This window comes from Ranitomeya variabilis, chromosome 2, assembly GCF_051348905.1.
Source record: "Ranitomeya variabilis isolate aRanVar5 chromosome 2, aRanVar5.hap1, whole genome shotgun sequence".
Classification (NCBI taxonomy): Eukaryota; Metazoa; Chordata; class Amphibia; order Anura; family Dendrobatidae; genus Ranitomeya; species Ranitomeya variabilis.
The window spans coordinates 609,115,803-609,139,838 of record NC_135233.1 but is presented as its reverse complement, the minus strand read 5'-3'; the positions used below and the strand labels follow the sequence as shown (position 1 = coordinate 609,139,838).

The 24,036-nt window shown below is 41.7% G+C and overlaps 1 protein-coding gene across 3 annotated transcripts in view; it reads right to left on the bottom strand.

Moving 5' to 3' along the window:
* The window catches only part of LOC143807305 (ninjurin-1-like), a 73,842-nt gene extending 52,898 nt beyond the window's left edge, over window positions 1–20,944 (bottom strand). For 2 of the 3 annotated variants that reach the window (XM_077288700.1, XM_077288699.1), the window contains exons 1-2: window positions 20,634–20,891; window positions 13,200–13,352 (exon numbers count right to left, since the gene is read on the bottom strand). In XM_077288700.1, coding sequence (XP_077144815.1) covers window positions 13,200–13,352; window positions 20,634–20,750 — 270 coding nt within the window. In that variant the 5' untranslated portion in view covers window positions 20,751–20,891. Of the gene's footprint in view, window positions 1–13,199; window positions 13,353–20,633 lie in introns of all 3 variants that reach the window. The other variant, XM_077288698.1, reaches the window with a different exon arrangement.
* Window positions 20,945–24,036: the final 3,092 nt, after the last annotated feature.

The following is a 24,036-nucleotide window of genomic DNA, read 5'->3' as shown; positions in this document are numbered from 1 at the left end:
TTCAGACAGGTGAGGAATATGGTGTTTTCATATTTTTAATTTTACACTAATAAATATGTAAAAGAGGGCAGGATATGTGTATTTCAAATAAAGGAGTCTGCGTCTTTCAATTAAAGGAATTTATTCTGGCTATGTATTTTTAACAATATAACCCCTGGGCTTTATGTCAGCGGCCATAAAACAGCTGACATCAACCCCAACCCTATTACCCTACTTGCAACCGCACCAGGTTAAATAGGAAGAGCGAGGATAAGCGCAACTTATTGATTCACTATTTCTGGGACTACAGAGGGCTGATATTATTAGCATGGGAGGGGGCCAATATCCCTGCCCCCTTCCCTGGCTATTAAAATCAACTCACTGCTGTCTGTTTAGCGTTCGCTGGTTAGAATTTATAGGGGGACCTTACATCATTTTTTTTCTGGGGTCCCCATGTATACTAACCAGTAAAAGCCACGCAAGCAGCTGTGAGACGTTATTAATAGCCTGGGAACATTTAGGGCTATTAGCCCCTTTCCCAGATTATTAATATCAGCCCACAGCCATGGGCTTTCCCTCTGCTGGTTATGAAAATTATGCAGGAATCCACGCCATTTTTTTTTAAATTATTTATTTAAAAAAAGCAATTTGTAGTCACTGTATTGCTTTATTATTCACTCACTGCTTGGTAGTAATAACCAATGTATGTCCGTATTCTTCAGTCACTGTATGGCTATATCCCTTTATGGCAGTATTATGTAGTCATAATATAAGGGTATTATTCAGTCACTGTATATAAGTATAATTTTGTTACTATATGTCAGTATTAATTAAATACTGAATTGTAGTTTGATATAGTTACTTTATGGTGTTATTTAGTCATTGCACAGCGGTATTCTTTATTCACGTTATTGTGGTATTATAATTTACTCATTGTATACTAGTATTATTTAGTTACTCTATTATGATACTATGTATTATGGTAGCATTATTCAGCTACAGTATGGTTTTATAGTTTAGTCATTGTATAGTGGTATTATTTAGTCACTTTATGCCAGTATTACTTAATCACTGTATGCAGTATTATTCAATCACTGTATGTTGATATTATTGATTTACTGTATGAAAGTATTAATCATTTCATGACAGTATTATTTAATCAATATGTAACAGTATTATTCAGTCACTGTATGTCAATATAATTTTCTTAATACATGCCAGCATTATTCAGGCACTGAATTATAGTTTGATAAAATCACTTTATTGTGGTATTATTGAGTCAAGGTATTGTATTATTATTTAGTGATTCTGCAATATTAGTCACTGTATGGCAGTATTATTTAGTTACTTCATGATGATACCATGTAATCAATCTATGGCATTATTATTCTGCTATTGTATGATGTTGTTATTCAGCCACAGTGTGGAGGTATTATTTACTCACTTTGTGAGAGTATTATTTTGTCTGTGTAGTGGCATTATTCTGTAAATATATATATATATTCCAATACTGTAGTATATAATTCACTGTACAAAGGTAATGTTTAGTCACTGTATGGAATTATTATTTAGTCATTGTATAGTGGAAATAGTTATTGTACGGAATCATTATCTACTCACTGTATGACAATATTATTTAATCACTTTATGGCAGTATTATTCTGTAACTGTATCACAGTATAATATGGCGATATTCAGATACTGTACTGTAGTATAAATTACACACTGTATAGTAGTATTACACAGTCACTGTATAAGTGTTGTTTACTGTATGGCGCTATTATAAAGTCAATATATCATTCAGTTACACTATGTCATATTATGGCAGTATTATTGGGCCATGCGATTAGCTAATTTCTCTGCCATTCTCCAGATTTCTAGTTTCATTTTGTCTGCGGGATACATAAAACAAAATGACTTGATGTACCCGTTGTACTCTTTCAGGGGCATTGAATTCTTTGGCGGCTGCACGGTTGAATGATCTGAATTCTTGTGGTTTTGCGGCATTATTGTGCACATTATTATATTTATATATATTTCAGCAGGTAATTGGCATCTGTCTGTCATTCGTGATTATTCATTTTGATTCTGTGAAACGACAGCCATGTCCCCGGCGCCTGACACCGGTATAATTAAGTCACACAATATCCTTTATGTGAACAAAACACGGATATATTTCTGGAAAACGGCAGACGGCTGAATATATTACAACGTGTCACATCCAACAATCACTTTATATTGTATTATTTCAACCTTTACGGCACAGACAATAACATCTGTGGGAATGCAGAACAGGGACGGGTTGCCAATGGGATCTAATAATAAAATGATACAATGTCATTTCTAGATATATTCGTTACAGATGTGGCAGAGCCGACATAGCGCCTGCTAATAAACCAATGCCAAAGGAACCCATTGCTACAATTAAATCTGTATAGGAAGTTTGCCTTTTCTGAAAAACAGATGTAGCAGAGCTGAGTAAATCATGGAACAGTTCCTCACTCCCAGTGCAAAATCTGCAGCAGGTCACCCATCTGCCATGTGCCATTTATTGTAGCTTGCCCCTGCACCCCCCACACGTCTACTTAAGTTGATTTTTGCACTGCAATGACCAAAAAAATCTAAAACATCTTTTCCAACAACTCTGCATTGTGCCGTTCCTCTGCTGTAAAGTTATTTGACAAATGGGTGTTACCATTTATTATAACAAAGGGGGAGGGAATGTCAGCAAGCTCTGATTGAACAAGTATTAGAATCCATAGAGAGACCCCCCCCAATTGGTATAACCCAGTTATATACATTTTCCAGGAGGAACAACAGAGGGTCAACACCATAGAATGTTGCACAAAAATATGTCCCAGGTATTTACTAAATCAGCATGTCAAGGGTACGGTGATACTAATCTCTTCTTACACAAACAGAAAAATGATTGCAATCAATAAAATAGCAGTTATTGTTGTGCAATCGCCACTTATATAACCAAAATTTAAAGGGGATGTTTGCCTGATTCAATATGAGGGTTCAGAAGTGTCTGATGGGTTAAAAAAAAGTTGTCTAAGTAGTCAATTTAGATTAGAAAGTTAGAAAGAATTGGGATCGCTCCTTGTGGGAGTGTTCAAACTACTTCCTGCTTAATTGGGACACACCCATGAGCAATTTTGATGCTTCTGATTGCCTGAAAGAAGCTATGTAACCAAAGTAGAAGTTCATTAGGTGCATCCATAATTTTACGTGGATGCCCACAATTGGAGGGTTCTTGCTGTCGCTGTCCCTGGTGCTGACGTCCGATTTCCTGTCACCTCCGTCCTGCTTTGCTTTTTGCTGTGAACTTCACGTTATTTAATTTGTACATTTTCATATCAAGTTAAGATATTTTCCGCTGGCTGCCACGAGCACAGCGAATGTTGTGACAAGAAAGGACAGTCAGATCACCGCCAAATACGGCTCAGAGACTGAGCAGCCATGTAAAGTATATATACTGTCCCCTTCATAATGTCTTTTTACGTTTCTCCCCTGAAATCCATATAGACAAGAAAATGAGTCGTGTGCGCTACATCAATGTGGCAGCACCGCTCCAAATATGAGAAGCGCAAGGAGAGGAGGGGAAAGGCAAAAAATCCTAGCACAACGCATTAAGCCATGATGTGGGGGATGGGCTGCCATCTGTTATTAGTGGCTGCGGCACATATGAAACAAGACAGAGACATATCAGATATGTGCAGTTACTGAATGCGGAGGCTAAACAGAGCCCTCCTATACTGAGCAGTACAGGGCAGAAGGCACGAAATGGGGAATTGCAGTATGAGCATTTTTCCAATAGGATGTTAGTGCTGCAAATACTCAAGGAGGTGGGAACCTCGACATAAGGCAGGGAGCTTACTTATGTTGCATTATCCTCCAGAGCTACACTCACTATTCTGCTGGTGCAGTCACTGTGTACATGCATTACATTACTGATCCTGAGTTACATCTTGTATTATACCCCAGAGCTGCACTCACTATTCTGCTGGTGCAGTCACTGTGTACATACATTACTGATCCTGAGTTACATCCTGTATTATACCCCAGAGCTGCACTCACTATTCTGCTGGTGCAGTCACTGTGTACATACATTACATTACTGATCCTGAGTTACATCCTGTATTGTACTCCAGAGCTGCACTCACTATTCTGCTGGTGCAGTCACTGTGTACATGCATTACATTACTGATCCTGAGTTACATCTTGTATTATACACCAGAGCTGCACTCACTATTCTACTGGTGCAGTCACTGTGTACATACATTACATTACTGATCCTGAGTTACCTCCTGTATTATACTCCAGAGCTGCACTCACTATTCTGCTGCTGCAGTCACTGTGCACATACATTACATTACTGATCCTGAGTTACATCCTGTATTATACCCCAGAGCTGCACTCACTATTCTGCTGGTGCAGTCACTGTGTACATACATTTACATTATTGGTCCTGTACTGGTCCTGAGTTACATCCTGCATTATGCTCCAGAGCTGCGCTCACTATTTGTACATTACTGATCCTGTACTGATCCTGTATTATACTCCAGAGCTGCGCTCACTATTCATACATTACGTTACTCATGTACAGAGGAGAATTCAGAGACTCTGTGACTGTGTGACCTGATGATGGCTCCATAGCAGCTAATAATGGTCGCCCCTTTACTATATTTGCTGTGTGGATGTCACCAGATGATGGACTATCGGCCCTCGGACATTTAGATGTTTCTCCTGGACTCCATGCTTTATCATCCTGCTTTCACATTTAATGACGGCCAAGATTTTAAAATTCCAATTTGGTAACGTTGTAACGTGATTTTTATGCCGATGGAAAGGCCGCTCGCCTCTGAATGGGTTTGGCGGCCGGTAATGAATGGGGGGAGTCTGGTGATATAATTCTTGACAAAATCGAGGAACAGATTTTAATGTCCCATCTAAAATCATTCCACTATGTAACTATTATATTTACAGTCATTAATGCCCGCTCTATTTATGGCTAATTACATTAGCTCCGTGCCAACGTGCCCTTTTTAATTTCTCTCAGATTCCTAAAGTATGCCGCGATAATTGATTTGGTTGTAAACTACAGCCATAAAGTACAATATTTTTTAGCTAAAAGTCCCCTCTGCCTGATCTCCTCGGAGCCGACATCTTGGAGGTTGAGTTACTCATGTAATTATGAAATGTAACGACTTTCTTTTCCAGGATATCATATATTTTGTAGGGCAAAAAAGACATTTGTATGGTAACTCTCGGCTCCGAGCTCCATTATTCCAGCTGTTAAAGGGTTACCCCATCTGGTACATTTATTGCCTATCCAATGCTCCGTTATTCCAGCTGTTATAGGGTTACCCCATCTGGTACATTTATTGCCTATCCAATGCTCGGATGCCATCGGTCAAGAATGTGGCTCCATTGTAAGGAGACGTGATTTTGGCTCTCTCCATTAATTGGAAATGGAGCTGTGATACATTGTAACTGTCCTACAAGTGAAAGAAGTAGGCCTGCGCCACCGCCTCTCTGTCCTTGATGGTGGGCACTTGTCTGGCAAATTGGAAAACTCCCATACAAATAAATGAAGCGTGCAGCAAATGAGTGATCACCTCTCCGCTCCTGAAGGCGCATTTGATTGGAAAGTTTTAGATTTTTAGAAAGAAATGAAGAGCCGAACATGCACCGCTGCCACCTCTCTTTTCCGACTAGTTAATTTTCTTGAGGATTTTAGGAGCACCTATGAAAAATGAAATAAGGAAAACCATATGCACGACCACCTCTCCATTCCAAGTGGCACATTTTCATGGGAATTTTACGAGCTCCCATAAAAAGTGAAAAGAGAGACCATATGTGATCCCACCTCTCTATTCCGAGTGGTAAATTTTGGGGGTAATTTTAGGAGCTTCCATCAAAAGTTGAAGGTGAGAACCATATGCACGGCCACCTCTCTATTCCGAATGTAACATTTTCTTGGGAATTTTAGGAGCGCCCATGAAAAGTTGAAGGAGAGAAACCATATGTACCTCTCCATTTCTCCTTTCCAAGTAGCACATTTTCATGGGAATTTAATGAGCTCCCTTGAAAAGTGAAAGGAGGGAGACCAGATGGCGACCACCTCTCCATTTCCAGTGGCACATTTTCTTGGGATTTTTTTAAGAGCTCCCATGAAAGTGAAAGGAGGGAGACCAGATGGTTGCTACCTCTCCATTCCTGGTGGCACAATTTTTAGCATTTTTAGGATAGAAACCGTATTTGTTGCCACATTGATACATTTGCTGGGCAATTTTTGGAACTCTTAATACAATGAAAGGAGGGAGCCCAGATAGCGGCCACCTCTCCATTTCTGGTGACACGCTTCCTTGCCTTTTTTTTTTCAAACTCACATACAAACAAAAGGGGGACCTGCACGCGCTTCCACATCTCCTCTCCTGGTGCCACGCCTGTTTAGCATAGTTAGAGACTCCACCACAAATGAACACATTAGCTCCACCCTTTCATTGCCAGTGATACATTTTGGAAATCCCTAACAAACGAATACAGAGTTGCGGAGGCATGGCCCCTCGGCCGCGTGCAACGAGTCCAGTTTTCGATACAAAAACTGATCACTCACAGCAGAAACCCAGCGTTATTGGACCTTTATAGTGTATCTGTGGATATGTCATGAATGTCCAAAATGGGAGTACCTTTCAGTGGGTGGGGTATGATAACAAGCTTGCTGACTGTGTCAAATAACAACCAACCAGCAGAATTGTGAGCACAGCTCTGGGGCATAATCGCTGGTGCAGTTGCTGGATCATCAAGTAAAACCTAATAATCTGGTATTACATAATAGGTTTGATGTTAATAATGAGGGCTAAACTGGTGCTCTCCAACCTGAGGGACACAAGGTCTCTGATTTTTGTGAGACTCATCTACATTAAGTTAAAAGGCTACATTTCAAAGCTACCAATGATGTCACAGATATGATGATGTCACAGACGTGATTGTCAAAGAAATAGTGATGTCACAGATATGATGTCACAGACATGATGATGTCATCTGCTGTGCTGCCTATAATAATAAAGCATTGCTTTCCATAGTTGGATGATACTTCTGTAATCAGGACTTTGCTCTGTTATTCCCGTACATGGCAGTTCAGCCCGTGGGCCCCAATCATAGGATGGGCCCCTGTCATGATTGCCTCCACTACCCCTTAAATACACAAGGGGGGCCCCAGGCTATGTAGGAGGTGACAGTGAGTCTCCCTCAGGCCGCGCAGTGCCGCAGATTTCTCCATGCCAAATGCCAGGTATGAGCTGTAATTAGTCGCCTTGTGGTTTTCTGCACGTTTTCTCCACTTTTCAATGAAGCCAGAAGAGTTTTCAGAATTGAGAGTGCACCGGGCATGAGACGGCCGCTGCACCGCCTCGTATTAGACAGTGAGGAAGATGAATTCTGACAAAGCAATTACAGGCGAGCCACAGTCATAGAGATGTAAATGTCGCTAATTAGGCTCATTAGAGGCCACATGCGCTCACATCCGCTGCCCCCTGACACGGACCGCCTGATATTTTCATTAGTTACACACTTCAGGTCCATGCACTAAGCTTCTTCTCCAGGGTAGAAATCTGCTTAAATACTCTGCGCTCACAGTAGTTACCAAAATCCCCCACACCATAAGTTCTTGTCGGTTAATTTCTTAGCCATTTTTGTAAAAGTTGTGGGATATCCAGCATGGAGGCCATTACATGGGCTATACCACCAGCAGATCAGCAGAGGGCCCTGGGCAGGTCATGTGTGGAGGGGCCCCAACCCATTTTTCAGGAGACACAGTTTAGAGAGTCAAACCGACATAACATTGCCGTAGTGTCTCCATAACACAGTGACGTGTGTGCTCACAAAACTTCTGCACTTTCAATATGCAGTACAGCAGTGCCACATACTACCGCCATAATGCTGACGTGCCGTGAATGCATAGCAATGTCGTCTAGTCAGGGCATGCATGGGTTCCTTTCTCACCTGGGTCCTGGAGCCTCGCGGGGGCCAAAATGGTCCATTTGTCCCATATCAGAATCCCAGGACTATGTCGGGATATATAATTTGTCAGGACTTTCTTAATCCCACAAATTCACAATATCACAGGTCCGGAAGGTCATGGGTACCACCCGTTGTGATCTTTTGGAGCGAACCGCTTCCTGCTGCCCCTATCGTCCAGACAATTAAACGATTGGTCAACGATCAACGGAGAAAGCCGCTAGGCCGAATATCGGAAAACTAACGGTGATCGTACGGCACATACACCTCCGGATTCCATAGATATACCCCCATATGGTCATCGCTAACTCCACGATAGCCCCAGACTACTTGTCGCCACCACCAATCTGTCTCGGTCTATTGGACACTGTTACGGTAGCTTATCACTTCGAGGCGTAGTTTACAGAACAGAAGGAATTGAACTATTACATTTTATGTTTAATCCAAAGGAAGGTTTTGAAAAATATACAAAAGATTTTCCAAGGGGGACAAAGCAATACAGCATAAACAGTTACATAAAATAAAAGGGATTAACAGGAGAACTTACGACACTGATCGCAGAGAACAATTCAGTTTAGTGAAGGAGAGCGCTTCGCTTGGGGCCAACAATAAACAAGATTCATGTATACACAGGTATGCATCACTCTACAGGAACACAGATCATAATTGGGATTGATCTTTTATCAGACCCCGAGTCCCAACCACACACCCCCCTGTGATGATCTCACATGGGGCAGGTTGTGAGCTGGTCTCAGCCCTTCATGATTTAGGAAATTTCAACTTATGGAATAACTCCTCATAAGATGACCGCAGGAGGTCGAGACTGATGCCAGCTTTTGCATCAGAATTTTATCTACGCTTAGAGACCAAACATGTCCTAGCTGCTGGCGGATATATGGTCCCTATGGTTTTGGGGCCTTTTGGTAGGGGTTATAATTATGAGATAATATATATGTTTCCTTGGTTAACCCCAATGCCAACAATGTACGTCACATTAATATCGAATGGATAGAAATTCCAATATTCTAAGTTTTCTCCTGGAGACACAATGTCTGCTCTGACTTATTGTAACTGCAGTGACCATGGCTATTTCTAAAGGTACCGTCACACTCAGCAACTTTGCAACGAGAACGACAACAATCCGTGACGTTGCAGCGTCCTGGATAGCGATCTCGTTGTGTTTGACAGGCAGCAGCGATCTGGATCCTGCTGTGCCATCGCTGGTCGGAGCTAGAAGTCCAGAACTTTATTTTGTCGCCAGGTCGGCGTGTATCGTCATGTTTGACGTCAAGCAACGACGCCAGCAATGTTTGACATGGAGCTAACAACCAGAGAGAACGAGAAGTGAGTCGCCGTTACATCACTGGATCGCTCCTGCATCGTTCTGGAGTTGCTGTGTTTGACGTCTCTACAGCGACCTAAACAGCGACGCTCCAGCGATCTAGTTTAGGTCGGCTCGTTGTCTATATCGCCGCAGCGTCGCTGAGTGTGACAGTACCTTAAAGAGTGTGAGATCTTCCTTTAATCCACTCAAATCCTAATAAGCCTTTTCCTGTCTCTCTGTCTACGCACAATACACATCCTCGTTCAGTCACCTAAGGGTACTGTCACACAGTCACACTTTGATCGCTACGACGGTGCGATCCGTGACGTTCCAGCGATATCCATACGATATCGCAGTGTCTGACACGCAGCAGCGATCAGGGACCCCGCTGAGAATCGTACGTCGTAGCAGATCGTTTGGAACTTTCTTTCGTCGCTTGATCACCCGCTGACATCGCTGGATCGTTGTGTGTGACACCGATCCAGCGATGTGTTCGCTTGTAACCAGGGTAAACATCGGGTAACTAAGCGCAGGGCCGCGCTTAGTAACCCGATGTTTACCATGGTTACCAGCGTAAAAGTAAAAAAAACAAACAGTACATACTCACATTCCGGTGTCTGTCCTCCGGCGTCTCAGCTTCTCTGCACTGTGAGCGCCTGCCGGCCGGAAAGCGAGCACAGCGGTGACGTCTGACGTCACCGCTCGCTTTCCGGCTCTGCTGCTTACACAGTGGAGAGAAGCAGAACGCCGGGGGGACAGACACCGGAATGTAAGTATGTACTGTTTTTTTACGTTTACGCTGGTAACCAGGGTAAACATCGGGTTACTAAGCGCGGCCCTGCGCTTAGTAACCCGATGTTTACCCTGGTTACCCGGGGACTTCGGCATCGCTCCAGCGCCGTGATTGCAACGTGTGACCGCAGTCTACGACGCTGGAGCGATAATCATACGACGCTGCGACGTCACGGATCGTGCCTTCGTAGCGTACAAAGTGTGACTGTGTGACAGTACCCTAACCATAAAGAGGACTCCTTGCGTGTTAATTAAGCTGCTTCAGATTTGTTTGTGCAGTGCCATTTTACATAAAGGCAGTTTGGAGTTCTAGCTCCTGTTTTCGTATGGCAAATGGTAGAGGAAGCAAAAAGGGAGGGGTGATATAAAGGACCCCAAGGATTTTTAATATTTTCTATGACACTGCCTAATACTTGAAAAGGAATATTGTAATCAGCTCACCACATCCTGCGTTATGTAGTCCAGTATGGCCTTGAGGGCCATGTTGTTTCCTGTCCCCCGCAATGTGCCATGAAATTTTTGGGGAATTTTAAAATGTCTCTAATAAAGGATTTTCATATTTTTCGCAATTGTTGCCAGAAACTGGAATTTTTTCTACTTCTCACTGCCTAATACTGCCATACTGTGATTATCTAGCAGTGCCATATAGAAAGTGTCCACATAATACTACCATACTGTGAATGTATAGCAGTGCCATATAGACAGTGGCCACATAATACTACCATACTGTGAATATAACAGAGCCATATAGGAAGTGGGCACATAATACTACCATACTGTGAAAAAATAACAGTGCCATATAGGAAGTAGACACTTATTACCATACTGTGAATGTATAACAGTGCCACATACACATAAGAAGTGGCCATATAGTGTTACCATACTGGTAATATTTAATCATTCCATAAAGAGGTCACATCATATTGCCATACTGTGACCACAGTACCAAACAATAATAGCATATTATAAGCTCGTAGTAATGACGCAGTGGCCATCTGTCAGCGCCGTCCTTAAGTTATACTGTCATGACTAGGTTCCCTTGAATCTTGGAGCTGGGCCCCACCACTCGGAAACCAGATAGTAGAAGCTCCTTTGATCTTGTTCTCTGGCCAAGATCTTACGTTACAAATACAAGATCCAGGAATGGGACGATTTGCAAGTAGATTGTTGTGAGCAAGCCCAGGACTAGGTGTGGCTGTTCCCATTCACTGACAGCAACAGAGCCCTTAAATTTTGTGATAGCCGGAAAGACAAAGTGTAAAGTCCATTGATGATGCTCGGAGAAGCATCCTCTCAGGAATTGAGCTGTTTATCGTGATTAAAGTGACTGTTTCCAGTACAAACACCCCATACGATTATGTATTCTGTGTTTCCACGGCTAGTCATCACATTAAAGGCTGCGGAAATATTTAGTTGCTAAATCATGCCCAAGGGGGACAATGACTAGATTATTTCAATGTACTTATGCCTTTCCGCTAAGCCTTTCTAATTGGTTCTGCATTATGAGTACATGTGTAAAACTGGCAATCAACCATTGTCTAATTGCAGAGTGAACCGTTAGTGATTTACACCCTCCGCCGCCATAACCTGCGTCGTTTTATGCTCCAATGCTGGAAATTTCTGACGGACCTGATTGAAGTGTTTGTAGAAGGGTCATATACATCGGGCATCGGATGGTACAGTCAACATATTGAGCTTATTTCATGGCACAATCAAGAATCTGGCTTCATTAAAGGCAGATAAATATTTAAGAGATGTTATATTTTTATACCAGGCTGTAAAACTTACTTTATTTTTATGCATTTCCATTACGACGCCTCTTGTCAAACGGCGGGAGCTTTTTTTCTTTTCTCATCCACGAATCTGTTCTTTACTAAGAGCTGAGATGATTACATGTAGAATGGAAAGGAGGAAGAATACATATCTTGCCTTAGTGAAGAGCCAACTAACCCATAGGGGCTAATGTTGGGCCAGCCATCACCGTATCTTATAGTAATGGGCAGAAGAAAGCCAACGATGACTGGCTGAATCTGGGCGCAGGCTTCATAGTCAACATTTATCTTAAGGAAGCCCACTCTTCTAGGATGCCCTGAAAGAAGAGACCTCCTGGACTTCCGAAAGACTTGGCAAATTTCCTGGGCTCCACTTGAACCTTCTAAAACCTTCTTGAAGCCAAGTTTCCAGAAGAGCAGAAGGTCATGACTGGCCAAATCAGGATGATGGTTTCCTAATCATCATTTATCCTAAGAAAGCCAACTCTCCTACGATGCCCTGAAAGATGTGGAGACCACCTGGACTTTCAAAAGACTTGGCAAATTTCTTGGGCTCCACTGAAAACTTCTAAAACCGTCTTAAAGCCAAACTTTCAGAAGGTTTCTTCCACAGAGGAGGCACAGGAGAGTCGAGAAGGGGTATTGTAAAAATCTGATTTGAAAACTTTTTTGACCTTGACCTGAAGGCTGGCTATTTTAGCTTACAAAGAACAGTACTGAGGTCCGAAGATGCAACCAGCTCTAGAACAGGACTAGGTGATAATGCAAAATTCACTGTCTGTCCCAGGTGAGTGATGCTGCAGTGGAAACGTAGAATTACACTGTGGCCATTCAGATGAAAGCCCCATGGGTCAATAAGCATGTGTGCCAGAAGTTTCTACAGTGCAGCACCAATTTGTGACTTATAGAGCATTGATCTCCCTTTCCGATGAGCCTATGCCCTAATGTGGCATATGGACAAGAGTTGTATTTATAGGACAACATCTTTAAAGCCCCGCGGGTCAAAAGTCATCGCCTTTGTTTAGGAGTTTTGGGCAATGCCCACCAGTGATATTGTTGGGATTATCATCAGATGAGGTTGGTGGGGATACCCACCTCTATACTCTAATTGGTATTCAGTACAAACGTATCCATCATTGCTAAAACCCAGAAAATCCAGAATGACTAAGCCTCGAAAAATGTCACAGTGGATATTTGCAAAATGATGGGAAAAGAATGAGTTGTCAAAGCCTGGAATAAGAAGTTATCGGAAGGGCATTGTGCATCAGACATCACACTAGATCATAAAGGTCCTATGGTGGACTTACCAGGAGGGAGAAGAGGAAGTAATAAAACGGTGTCTCTGGTCCCTGCTGGAGGAGGTGTTTCATCTGAGAAGCGTTTGCTGTGAAGAGGGCCATGTCTAGAAATCCTTGTGCCAATGTCTTAGTTCTGGCGAATGTGTTGATGTTCCTTATCACCTGCAGAGAGATGTGAGGGTTACACCATGTCCCCATGAATAATTCACACTGCCGTTCAGTCCTTGTATTAGTTAAACTTGTGGTGATTCATCATCTCAGGCTTCACCAGATGTTTCTCTCTGAGATGTATTGTTACCTGATGTTCCTTCTATGACAGGCCGGAGACAGTGAAATTGGTGGATCCTGTGTCCTCCACTGTATATATAGGTGTTATCAGTCATTGTACAGGAGGAGGTGAGCTGTGATATCACCTATTAAGAATGATGGATCCTGTGTAATCTACTGTATATAGAGGTGTTATCAGTCATTGTACAGGAGGAGGAGGTGAGCTGTGACATCACCTATTGTGAATGGTGGATCCTGTGTCCTCCACTGTATATATAGGTGTTATCAGTCATTGTACAGGAGGAGGTGAGCTGTGATATCACCTATTGTGAATGATGGATCCTGTGTAATCTACTGTATATAGAGGTGTTATCAGTCATTGTACAGGAGGAGGAGGTGAGCTGTGACATCACCTATTGTAAATGGTGGATCCTGGGTTATCTACTGTATATAGAGGTGTTATCAGCCATTATACAGGAGGAGGAGGGGAGCTGTGACATCACCTGTTGTGAATGGTGGATGCTGTTATCTATTGTATATAGAGGTGTTATCAGTCATTGTAACCCAGGCTCTGGTGATAATGAACCTGTTGAAAAGAGTGGAATTAAGAGTCTAAAATAGCCCTAGTCGCCAATGTGAAAATTGTAAAGTTACTAATTTTGTTTTTTTTAATAAATAAGATTGTGTTATGGAAAAAAACACTTATTTTTTTTACATATTGGTAACACAAAAACTGATTTAACCAATAGATAATTTTGTGATGACCGCTTCCCTTTAATCTATAAGATAGTTTAAGTCCAAGTGTTTGAGACTGGAACTAGACCTATAGGGGGTTCAGTAAGGGTCCGCATAGACTTAAAACCACTTGTATCTGGTGGCAGAAGGGCAACACAAGTGATTATCATGGGTCAGCAGAGTCTCCGGGGCCATAGGAGACATTACCAAGGCAGTAGGTCATTTTCCTTCTGTCCGAAAATGCAGGAGAATGAGCTCCATGATAAGGAAGGATTGAGCCACTGCTAGTAGGGTGACCCTACAAAACTCCCTCCTCTCCAGTGTAATGTGTATGGGGGCTTAGAGACTGTTTTCTGATTTTGGCGGATTTGGCCAAATGTAGTGTGATGCTTAACAATTTAATTGTCCTATGAAAGCAGTTGTAACAATCGACCCTTGATACACTTCATATCAAATTTATTGGATGCTCGACCTATGCCTGGACCTTTTCATGTTGCAATACCAGACACAGCCTTATAGCCATAGGTGGCACTGTTATTGATAAAAATTGTCAGACAAATTGTCATAATCCTGAATATTCTCTTTTTTATAGCAGACATGTAAAATCCATTGAATCAATGTCACCATGTAATAAATTGTTCTAAGCTACAATTTCCATTCTAAGGTCTGACGGTGATTTGTTCGGTTTGGATACATCACAGGCGATATGACAGAGTAGTTATTTGACAGCGTTGTTATCATAGACACCTGCAGCATAAATACATATTAGAAGCGGTTTCAGATCCTAAGTGATTGCTATCATTTAGCGTAATGCTCTTTGCTCCCCTCCGCCTGTATAAATAGGGACCAGAGATGTAATCTTCACTGTCTCCTACGTACCCTGTGTGCATACTAGAAGCTTTATGAAAATGCAAACCATGTATTGACTCTGTCCTTGCACAGAGGGGGGAGGTATGTATACATTCTGCCCTAGAATAGACTTCACTTTGGATTCAATTGAATGGTTCTGCACTGCCCCCAGTGGCCATAACTAGTACTGCACATTTAGCTAAACTTGTCTTTATTTGCTCCTAACATTGGCCGATCAATGAAATGACGCCCTAAATGAATGTTTCTATAATTCTTTGGTCGCACAGTTCTCTGTGATGTATTACGGGAAATGGCTGTTGTTGTCTTGATGTTAATAATGTATTTACGTTCCTGGCACAAAACCTCAGGCGGTCTCTCATATTCAATGAACTGTGTCTTGGATGATATGATGGAAAGTAGCCCGAGGCTGAATTATTTATATACCAATAAATGAAACTACAATCTGTTCTTTGTTTAATGTAAGCTTGCCAAAGGGGAAAAACACTAATGTGCACTGGAGTGATTACCTCAATGTATATTACACTTTATGTACTGCAAAGAGAAGCTAAACTCAATACTTTGTGGAGCTTTACAGCCATTGGGATGAGTCTTCAAAAGACCCAAAGTCAAGTGACGAAAGAAGTGCGGCAGACTGACTTCCTACAAGTAATCTACAGCTTAATTACAAATAATCCACAATTTAATAATAATCATATGTGGATTAATTTGGAATAATAGAAGTAATGAAAAAATATAGTGGGCTCAAGCCAGCATTAATGAGTAGAGGGCTTTCCCCACCTCCGCTGTCCCACATGGTGGTGAATTGCAGATTGTAAAGTGACTGGGAAATTGCTGAACTTAAGTTAATTGAAATCAACCATACTCAACTGAACCCAACTCAATCGAACTCTATCCAACTCAGCCTTAAAGAATCCAAGTCAAATGAACTAATTCCAACTCAACTTAGTTCAATTCAACCCTATACAACTCAACTAAACCCAACTCAATCAAACTCTATCCAACTCAGCCTAAAAGAACCTAAGTCAAATGAACTAAGTCTGACTCAACCTAGGTCAATTCAACCCTTTACAACTCAACTGAACCATACTCAATTTAACTATATACTTCGCAGCCTAAAAGAATCCAAGTCAAATGAACTAAGTCCGACTCAACCTAGGTCATTTCAACCCTATACAACTCAACTGAACCCAACTCAATGTAACTGTCCAACTCAACCTAAAAGAATCCAAGTAAAATGAACTAAGTGAAACTCAACCTAGGTCAATTCAACACAACAGAACGCAACTGAACCCAGCTCAATAAAACTCAACATAAAAAAATCCAAGTCAAATGAAATAAGTTCAACTCAAACTAGGTCAATTCAACCCAACACAATACAACTGAAACCAGCTCAATCAAACTCTATTCAACTCAATCTAAAAAATGTCAAGTCAAATGAACCACGTCCAAATCATACTGGGTCAATTCAACTCAACACAACTCAACTGAACCAAACTCAATTCAAATTAACAAAGCCCAACTATACTAAACTCAATTCAATCAAACTGCTTTGAACTCAATCAAAACCAATCCAACTGAACCCACCTGAAGCCAATTCAATTCAACTTAATGCAGCTCAACTCAATCTTACTCAATGCAGATTATTCCAATTGAACCAAACTTACTTTTACTCAACTTAGTCCAATTTGCTGAAAGTCAAAGCAACTCAACACAACTCAATTCAAATTACCTAAAGCCAACTATATTAAACTTAACACAATTCAATTCAACCCAGCTGAATTCAACTCAATCCAACCCAACACAATTCAACTCAATCCAACTTAACACCATTGACTACAAATCAATTTACATTTGTGCTACTGTTTTAAACCCAACTGAATCCAACTCAATCAAAACCAATCCAACTGACCACAATTGAACCCAATTCAGTTCCACTTAATTCAACTCTAATCAATCAAAATTACTTCAGTTGAACCAAACTCAGATTAACCCAACTGAATCCAACTAAACCAAGATCAGTTTAACTAAACAAAACTGGTCCCAACTAATTTCAACTCTGCAACTAAAGTCGGTTTAATTTAAACTTAATCCACCTGAACCGAACTCAGTTCAACTCAGCTGAATCCAACTTAAGTCAATGTAACTCAACACAATTTAAAGGCAATTTAATTGACCATTTAAATCAACTCAGTCTAACTCAACTTAATGCAATCCAAGGAAAATTATCTCACCCAGTCTAAACAAAGTCAATTGTACCCAACCCTACTCAACTGGACTGCACTCGAGCACAATGCAATACTCTGCACTGCTCGATGGATCGACCCCGATACTCAATCGAGTATTGACCACTGCCCAGTATTGATAAATGTTTATTAAATGTTTAATCACTTTGAAGGGCAGTTCTGTTAAAAACCAATCATTTCTCTTTGTAATCATTCTTCGGCAATCCTTCGGAGACAAGTAACAATAATCTGTCCAAGATCTTGTCCTTAGCGTCCGACTACTCTAGATGAGAATGTGTAGACCATTGTCACCTTCAGTTTTTCCATTACTTAATGAAGGTCTTTCTTCATGAGTGATGTCTTGGCAAATATTTGCTACTGCTTTGCATCCAAAACATTTTTGTCTTAGCCATTTATTACATTGTATGCCTGGGCTCTGTAATCCTGGCGAGACAAAATGTAGCTGATTGCTCCTCAGGATTCCTTCCACCTAGATATTTGGCTTTGACAAAGCTGAAAATCATTTTTGTTTGTCCCCATAGTAGTCTACAAAAATTACAAAGGAAAAAAAGACAGAAAAAAATATACTAAAGAGTTAATAAGGTCTCATCAGAAGGTTTTCCTTGATTTACTCTAAGTAGGAAACCCTTAAAATTTCCCATTTATCCATTCTTCATTGGTCGCTTGTTTGCCAAATTTCACTAATTCGAGCTAACTTTAGATTGGTTTTTGTCCAATGTAGCCGTACATTGCCCAGATACCATTTGTCCAGTGACCGAGTACTGAACTTTGAAAGCTGTCTGCATCTTGTATTGCTACTTTTGCTAAGTTTTAAGCACCAGTGTGTAGCTACCAGTTAACAAATCCAGGATACCTGGTCATTAGAGGCCAATTGTGTGCTGCTCTTAGGTGACGACCATTGCAGACCTTGAAGTTTCTCATCCATGCCCTGTATTTTTTGGAAGATATTGTAAAGCTCTAAACGTCTTGTGCAGTAATAGTATGATGCAGGTGGGACATGTGCCATACTATGCATTCTGTTTGAGTGGGCACTGTCAATCACAAAAATCCTGGGTTGTTAAGACCCCTAACTAGAGGGTCTTAAAGAGTTTTAGGGGTCCAATAAGTAACATTGTTGTCATGTCCTTTAGATATTCTAGTGGTATAAGAATAATGGTGACCCACCGTGCACAAGAATGAATGCGCAGTTTATCATTTTCTCCAGTCTCTATATTACCATGAAGGGTAAGAAGCCCCTTTGTTCTTCTGGTCAATGGGGGTTTCGAGAAGATTACATGTTAACACAAAATCCTAAATTAACTGGGCCAGAGGAGGACAAATTCGGATCTGCACACTCTTGCATTTTTGTAATTGAAGAAAGGTGGCTCACCATTTTTTCATCAAGCCATGGTTTCCAAAATGCGAAGGAGACCTTATAGGAATGGTATATTAGGGCCAATGTAGACAGTCCCTATTCATAGGCAAGGACACAGGCAAAGGTATTTTTACCTATATTCCAGAATCATAGAATGTTAGAGCTGGGATGGATCTCCAGGGTCATCGTGTCCAATTCCCTGCTCAATGCAGGATTCACTAAACCATCTCAGACAGATGTCCATCAAGCCTCTGTTTGAAGACTTCCATTGAAGGAGAACTTACCACCTCTCGTGGCCGCCTATTCCACTCACTGATCACCCTCACTGTCAAAAGGTTTTTTCTAACATCTAACCTGTATCTTCTCCCTTTCAGTGTAATTAAATCCCTTGGAACCACCAAGTCTGGCCCCTAAACACACAGGAATGCTAACTTTGGGTGGTTTTCCTAAACCGCACCCTTTTTGTAAAATTTGGCAAGTATGCAGAAGTCATACACAAGTTGCCAAATGGTCTTGTACATAGTGGTTGAGTTGAACATCAAGTTACCGGACTGATCATATGGTGGTTATAAAAGAGGGTTCCTCATGGGAAATGTTTCATATGTTTCAGACACCGGGGAGAAGCTGTCCATATGGTGATCCGCGTATTATTGGGATGGCTGCAGTCCAGGTGGGTCTATTCCTAGAAGTCCCATACCCACCAACCCTATAAGAAGCCTTTGAGCCTCCATGTAGGATCCTGTCTCCCCGGCAGAGTCCGGCCCCGGAGCCTTCTCTCCAGCACTGACCTGATGACACATTGTAACAATTAGCTTTATTGTAGATTAATCCTTGATGAAAACGACAAGGTTAAAGCTTTTCATAGCGCCCGACTGTCAGATGGAATTATCTGGAATCTTTACTAATTCACTTCTCCGAGTCACTGATGCATCTACTTAGTGGACGCCATGTTTTATTCTCCGGGCCGCAGCTCAAGGCAGGAATATTTTTTTCATTTTTTTTTCCAATTTACAAATAAGAACATAGCAACAAAATAAAAGTGGCTTCCAAAGACATCGGCACCTTCTGGCACCCGCATCTATCTTGAGAGCAGAGGCCCATCGCACGCTGCTCTTAGGGGGAGATCGCCGCACGTTCATAGCCCCTTTCATTTGGATGGAAAGGTCAATATTCAGAGCTGCCTTACAGATGAACAAGGAGAGCAGTGCATGCGCGGCCTCCTGTCTATTCCAGGCAGAATCCTTGTTTGAGATGGATGGAGGTCCCCCTTTTACTATGTTTCTGCTTGTATGTCAGTCTTCACTGCACTCCTAGTATTATATTCATACACCAGGAAACCCAGGGTGAACAGTTTAAGTAGATGGGTGGCTGCGCATGCACATATCTCTTTTTTTTCACTTGCTCAGAAAATTGTGGAAAAAGCGATTTCAGCAATTTTGGGAGCTTTCATAAAAGTAAGCTAAGAATGGGCGACCACCATTACTAATAAAAGTCATAAATCTCCTTTCAGTCTCTTTCCGTCTTCTTTTCTGCCTTATTCATGAACCAGGAAGCTTAGGCTGAACCATATTATTTCTTAAGAAGGGTCTTCCGAAATAGCGTGTACAAACAAAAGTATTCTAAAATGGTGCAAACATCAGCACTGTCCACATTTAAAAAAAAACACCTGCTTTCTTCCAAAAAATAGCGCCACCCCGGTCTTACAGGTCGTGTGCGGTATTGCGGCCCCCCACTCACTTCAATGGAGCTGCATTGAGTTTAAATTGTTTCTGGGATTAGAAAAAAACCAATATCTTCAGATTGATCGTGTTGATCAATCTGAAGATACTGGTTTTTTTTCCAATCCCAGAAACAATTTAAGCTCAATTAATCTGCTTTTGTTTCAGTTTTTACTGCATTTCATGGATTAGATTCATGAACCGAGAAGCTCAGGATAAACATAATTTTTTTGGGGAAAAAAAAGTAGTTACTCACATTGATTCTGCTCCCATCGTGAGGACCAGACTGGAGAAGCGGCTCTTCCTCGCTCGACATGTCGCTGTTGTCCGTGGGCTCGCTTCTGCGCATCGCTCGGTGGAATATCGAGGTCATGTCTAGGCAGGAAAATTTTGCAAAAACTGTTTGGAAAAGTGCGTCGGTGCGGCGATCCTGTGTGGTGCAGTGAAGCAGCGTAATGTAGGTCGGGTCCCACTCAGTATCACCCCCACGGTCGCTACAGCACTGTCTGCTGGATCTCGGCTGACTCCTGGCTTCTCGTGCTGTCTGCTGTGCTTTATTCCCTGCTGCTGGCTGCTGACGCTCATGCGTTCCAGGCTTTTCACAGCTTTTGTCTTCTCTGGACTTTTGTCAAAGTTTTTGTTTATGAAGAACAACAGCAGCAGCCATGATGAGCGACCTCCGTTACACGAGACCCCCTCTAATGTTACACCACTTATTGTCTGGATTCACACTCTGAGTTTCACAGTGACATTTTAAGTCCTTTTTTTTTACTTTTCGTTACAGTTTTTAACAAATTATTCCAGTTTAAAAAGTAGCATTTTTTTTTTTTTTTTGCCATTTCTGAGCCATTTTGCTTTTTTTCTTCTCCCATCTTTCCATAGTCGTCTTTTCCATATATTCCGTTTATGACGTTTTTGCTTTTTTTAATTCCTTTATTTTCTTACAGTAATTTAAAGCGTTTTTATGTTGTTCTTTTATTTTATATACATGCGTTTTATAGCAAAAAAAAAACTTAAAAGAAACAACACCTGGGACATTTTTCAGTAGGCAAAAAAGATCACGACATTTTTTAAAAAAAAAGTGTGAAACAAAATGAAATGTTTTTGATGCGTTTTTATCTTGCGTTTTCGTGCAGATTTTCCTCGCTCATTAGTTTGGGTGAAATCTGCAGCAAAAACTCTGAAAGAATTGATGCGCCATAAATTTAAATCTGCACCAAGTCTGCAAGGACAATAAGCAAAGTGTGCATGAGACGTCAAGATTCTCATTCACTTTGCTGGTATCAGGAAACCCTTCAGGTTTTGTGAAAAATCTGCACAGAAAAAAATGCACCAAAAATGGCCTTAGGGGCCTTTTGAATCGGACCTCAGGATCTTCAGGTTACTTCTCCATGAGTAACCTTGTGACAATTTTGCTGTTGGGGTGTTAGATATTTTAAGTTGCAGATGTTAACAGGTACGCGGATGCAACAGCACAGAGAATGAGGGGACAATGGTACTTAACCAACAACTATTTATTCGATTATCACAAATATATAGTTAGTAACGACGGCAAAATGTCGAAGGTAAAAGTGAACAGTGGCAATACAGTGAATTATGGCACAATCAGAGAACGGTAATACAGTTAAAACAGGTCATTAACACAATGCTATTTACACACTGTCATTCTAGAATCACCATTAAACAGCTGTTGTTGTCTACAATATTTCGTCCCTAATACCTTGTCCTAGGGTCCTTAATCGTTACTAATGGCCCGTCACCATTGTCACTCCCTAAGAAATATCAAGTGCCATACAGACCCCCAACAGGAGTCTACGTTACTCCCTGTTAGGCCATAAGTCCTGTATCGATGAGTCACTTGACACACCTGACACACCGGCCACCTCTGTTTTCTAAAGCACGTCCTGATCCCCCCACTTTATCATATGTTTGCACCTGGAATGGCAGCTAACAGGAATGTCCCTCTTCTGAAGCCCAATCACCACTCCCAGTTGTGTCCCTGCTCACACAACTCGGTTCTCTCGTCTCCAGGTGTGATCTCTGGGGTCTTCATTTGGTCTGGTCTCTTGGTTCTTCACTTGGGTCTGGTCTCTCAGGTCTTCACTTGGGTCTAGTCTTTCATTACTTCACTCGGGTCTGGTCTTAGGTCTCCACTCAGATCGGGTGTCTCAGGTCATCACTCTGGTCTCGCCTCTGAGTTCTTCACTCAGGTCTGGTCTCCCAGGTCTTCACTCTGGTCTCATCTCTCGTAATAGTGGCTTTAAGCCAACTCCACTGCTCACACGTCCGTCTTGCTACAGGTCCAAATAAGGTACAATGGTGTGCACTCAGTCAATTAAAGGTGAGGTGCAGGTTTCATGGACTACGAAAGTCCTAATACAAGTAATATTTGTAAGACACTGCACACTCTAAATGCTGATTATGCAAAATGGTGCAATTTTATTGGACAAAACTTTTCATTAGTAACACATGGGAGCAATAGACAAATTTAGGATAAGCGACCACAGTAGTAACATTGACGTTTCGACTCTCCCGAGCCTTAGTCATAACATCGCTTGGTATAGCAATGCTAAATAAGCATAGCGAATCCCTCGCTTTAAAGTATAGGTGGTGCTAGTAGATGGTAAGGCGGTATATGGCCAACCGTGGTTTGCTGCCCTGTGTGTTGGACCTGGGGTGGACGACTTGTTTAGCGGCGCTCCCGCGCCCTGCTGATGCCGGCGTGACCAGGAGGGAGAAGTAGGGCTGTTAAATAGCTGCGGTGGCCGCAGCACTCCTGAGTCTCCTGGTATAATGGTGAAACCTCCTGAACTCCCAAAAAGTTAGCAAATTTTCCTTTACCTGCAATACCTGTCTGAAACCTTCTGGAAACTGGGGGGTCTGAGAGGTTTCTTCATTCAGGTATATTGGTACAGAGGTGAAGGGGCAATGAATGGGGATGAAAAAGATGGGGTAAAGGCAAAGAGGGTGTTAATTTGGGGAAAGAATCATGTCATCGGGGATTGTATTTTTCTTTGTGAAGGATGGCTTATAGATGGAAATGCCTCCATAGAGATATCCTCCTTAATAGATGGTTAGAGGAGGCAGAGGGTGCAGTGTCCTAGTTGAGACAGTGTAACTGGGCAGAGGAGGACATGTGAGTAAGTACGTACTAATAGACATGTTCCCAATTACTTAAGGGTCAGATTCTGCCATCCGGGGTCAGTTGCAGTGGCCACAGGAAGCAGACTAGAGCACATAAGGTGGGGAGAGGAAATCACTTATGCAACTGACCCGTTCAGACAAATATGGGTCCACCTGTAAGGAATGGAGGAGAAAGCTGTCCTGTTGAGAGAGCCACCCCATAGCAAGTTAGAGTTGGGGAAAGGCTAGATGTTTCCTGTGGGTGGCCACTTAAAGTATAAATGGATTGTGACTGTGGAGCAGAAAAAGCCTTACAAAGTGTGGACCAGAGAGTGAAGAGGTCCTATGACAGAGGGCCCAATGCTCGAGCAGCCAGAGGCCATCATGTAGAGAAACTGTAAATGAGTCATATCTCATCTTTGAAACCTGTTTCTTCCATTGTTGAGAAGTTCTTGTCCACTTTCTGCAAAAAATAAACCCAATACAATTTTGATATTATTAAGGAACCTGTTTAGTTTCTATCGACAGAATAAAAA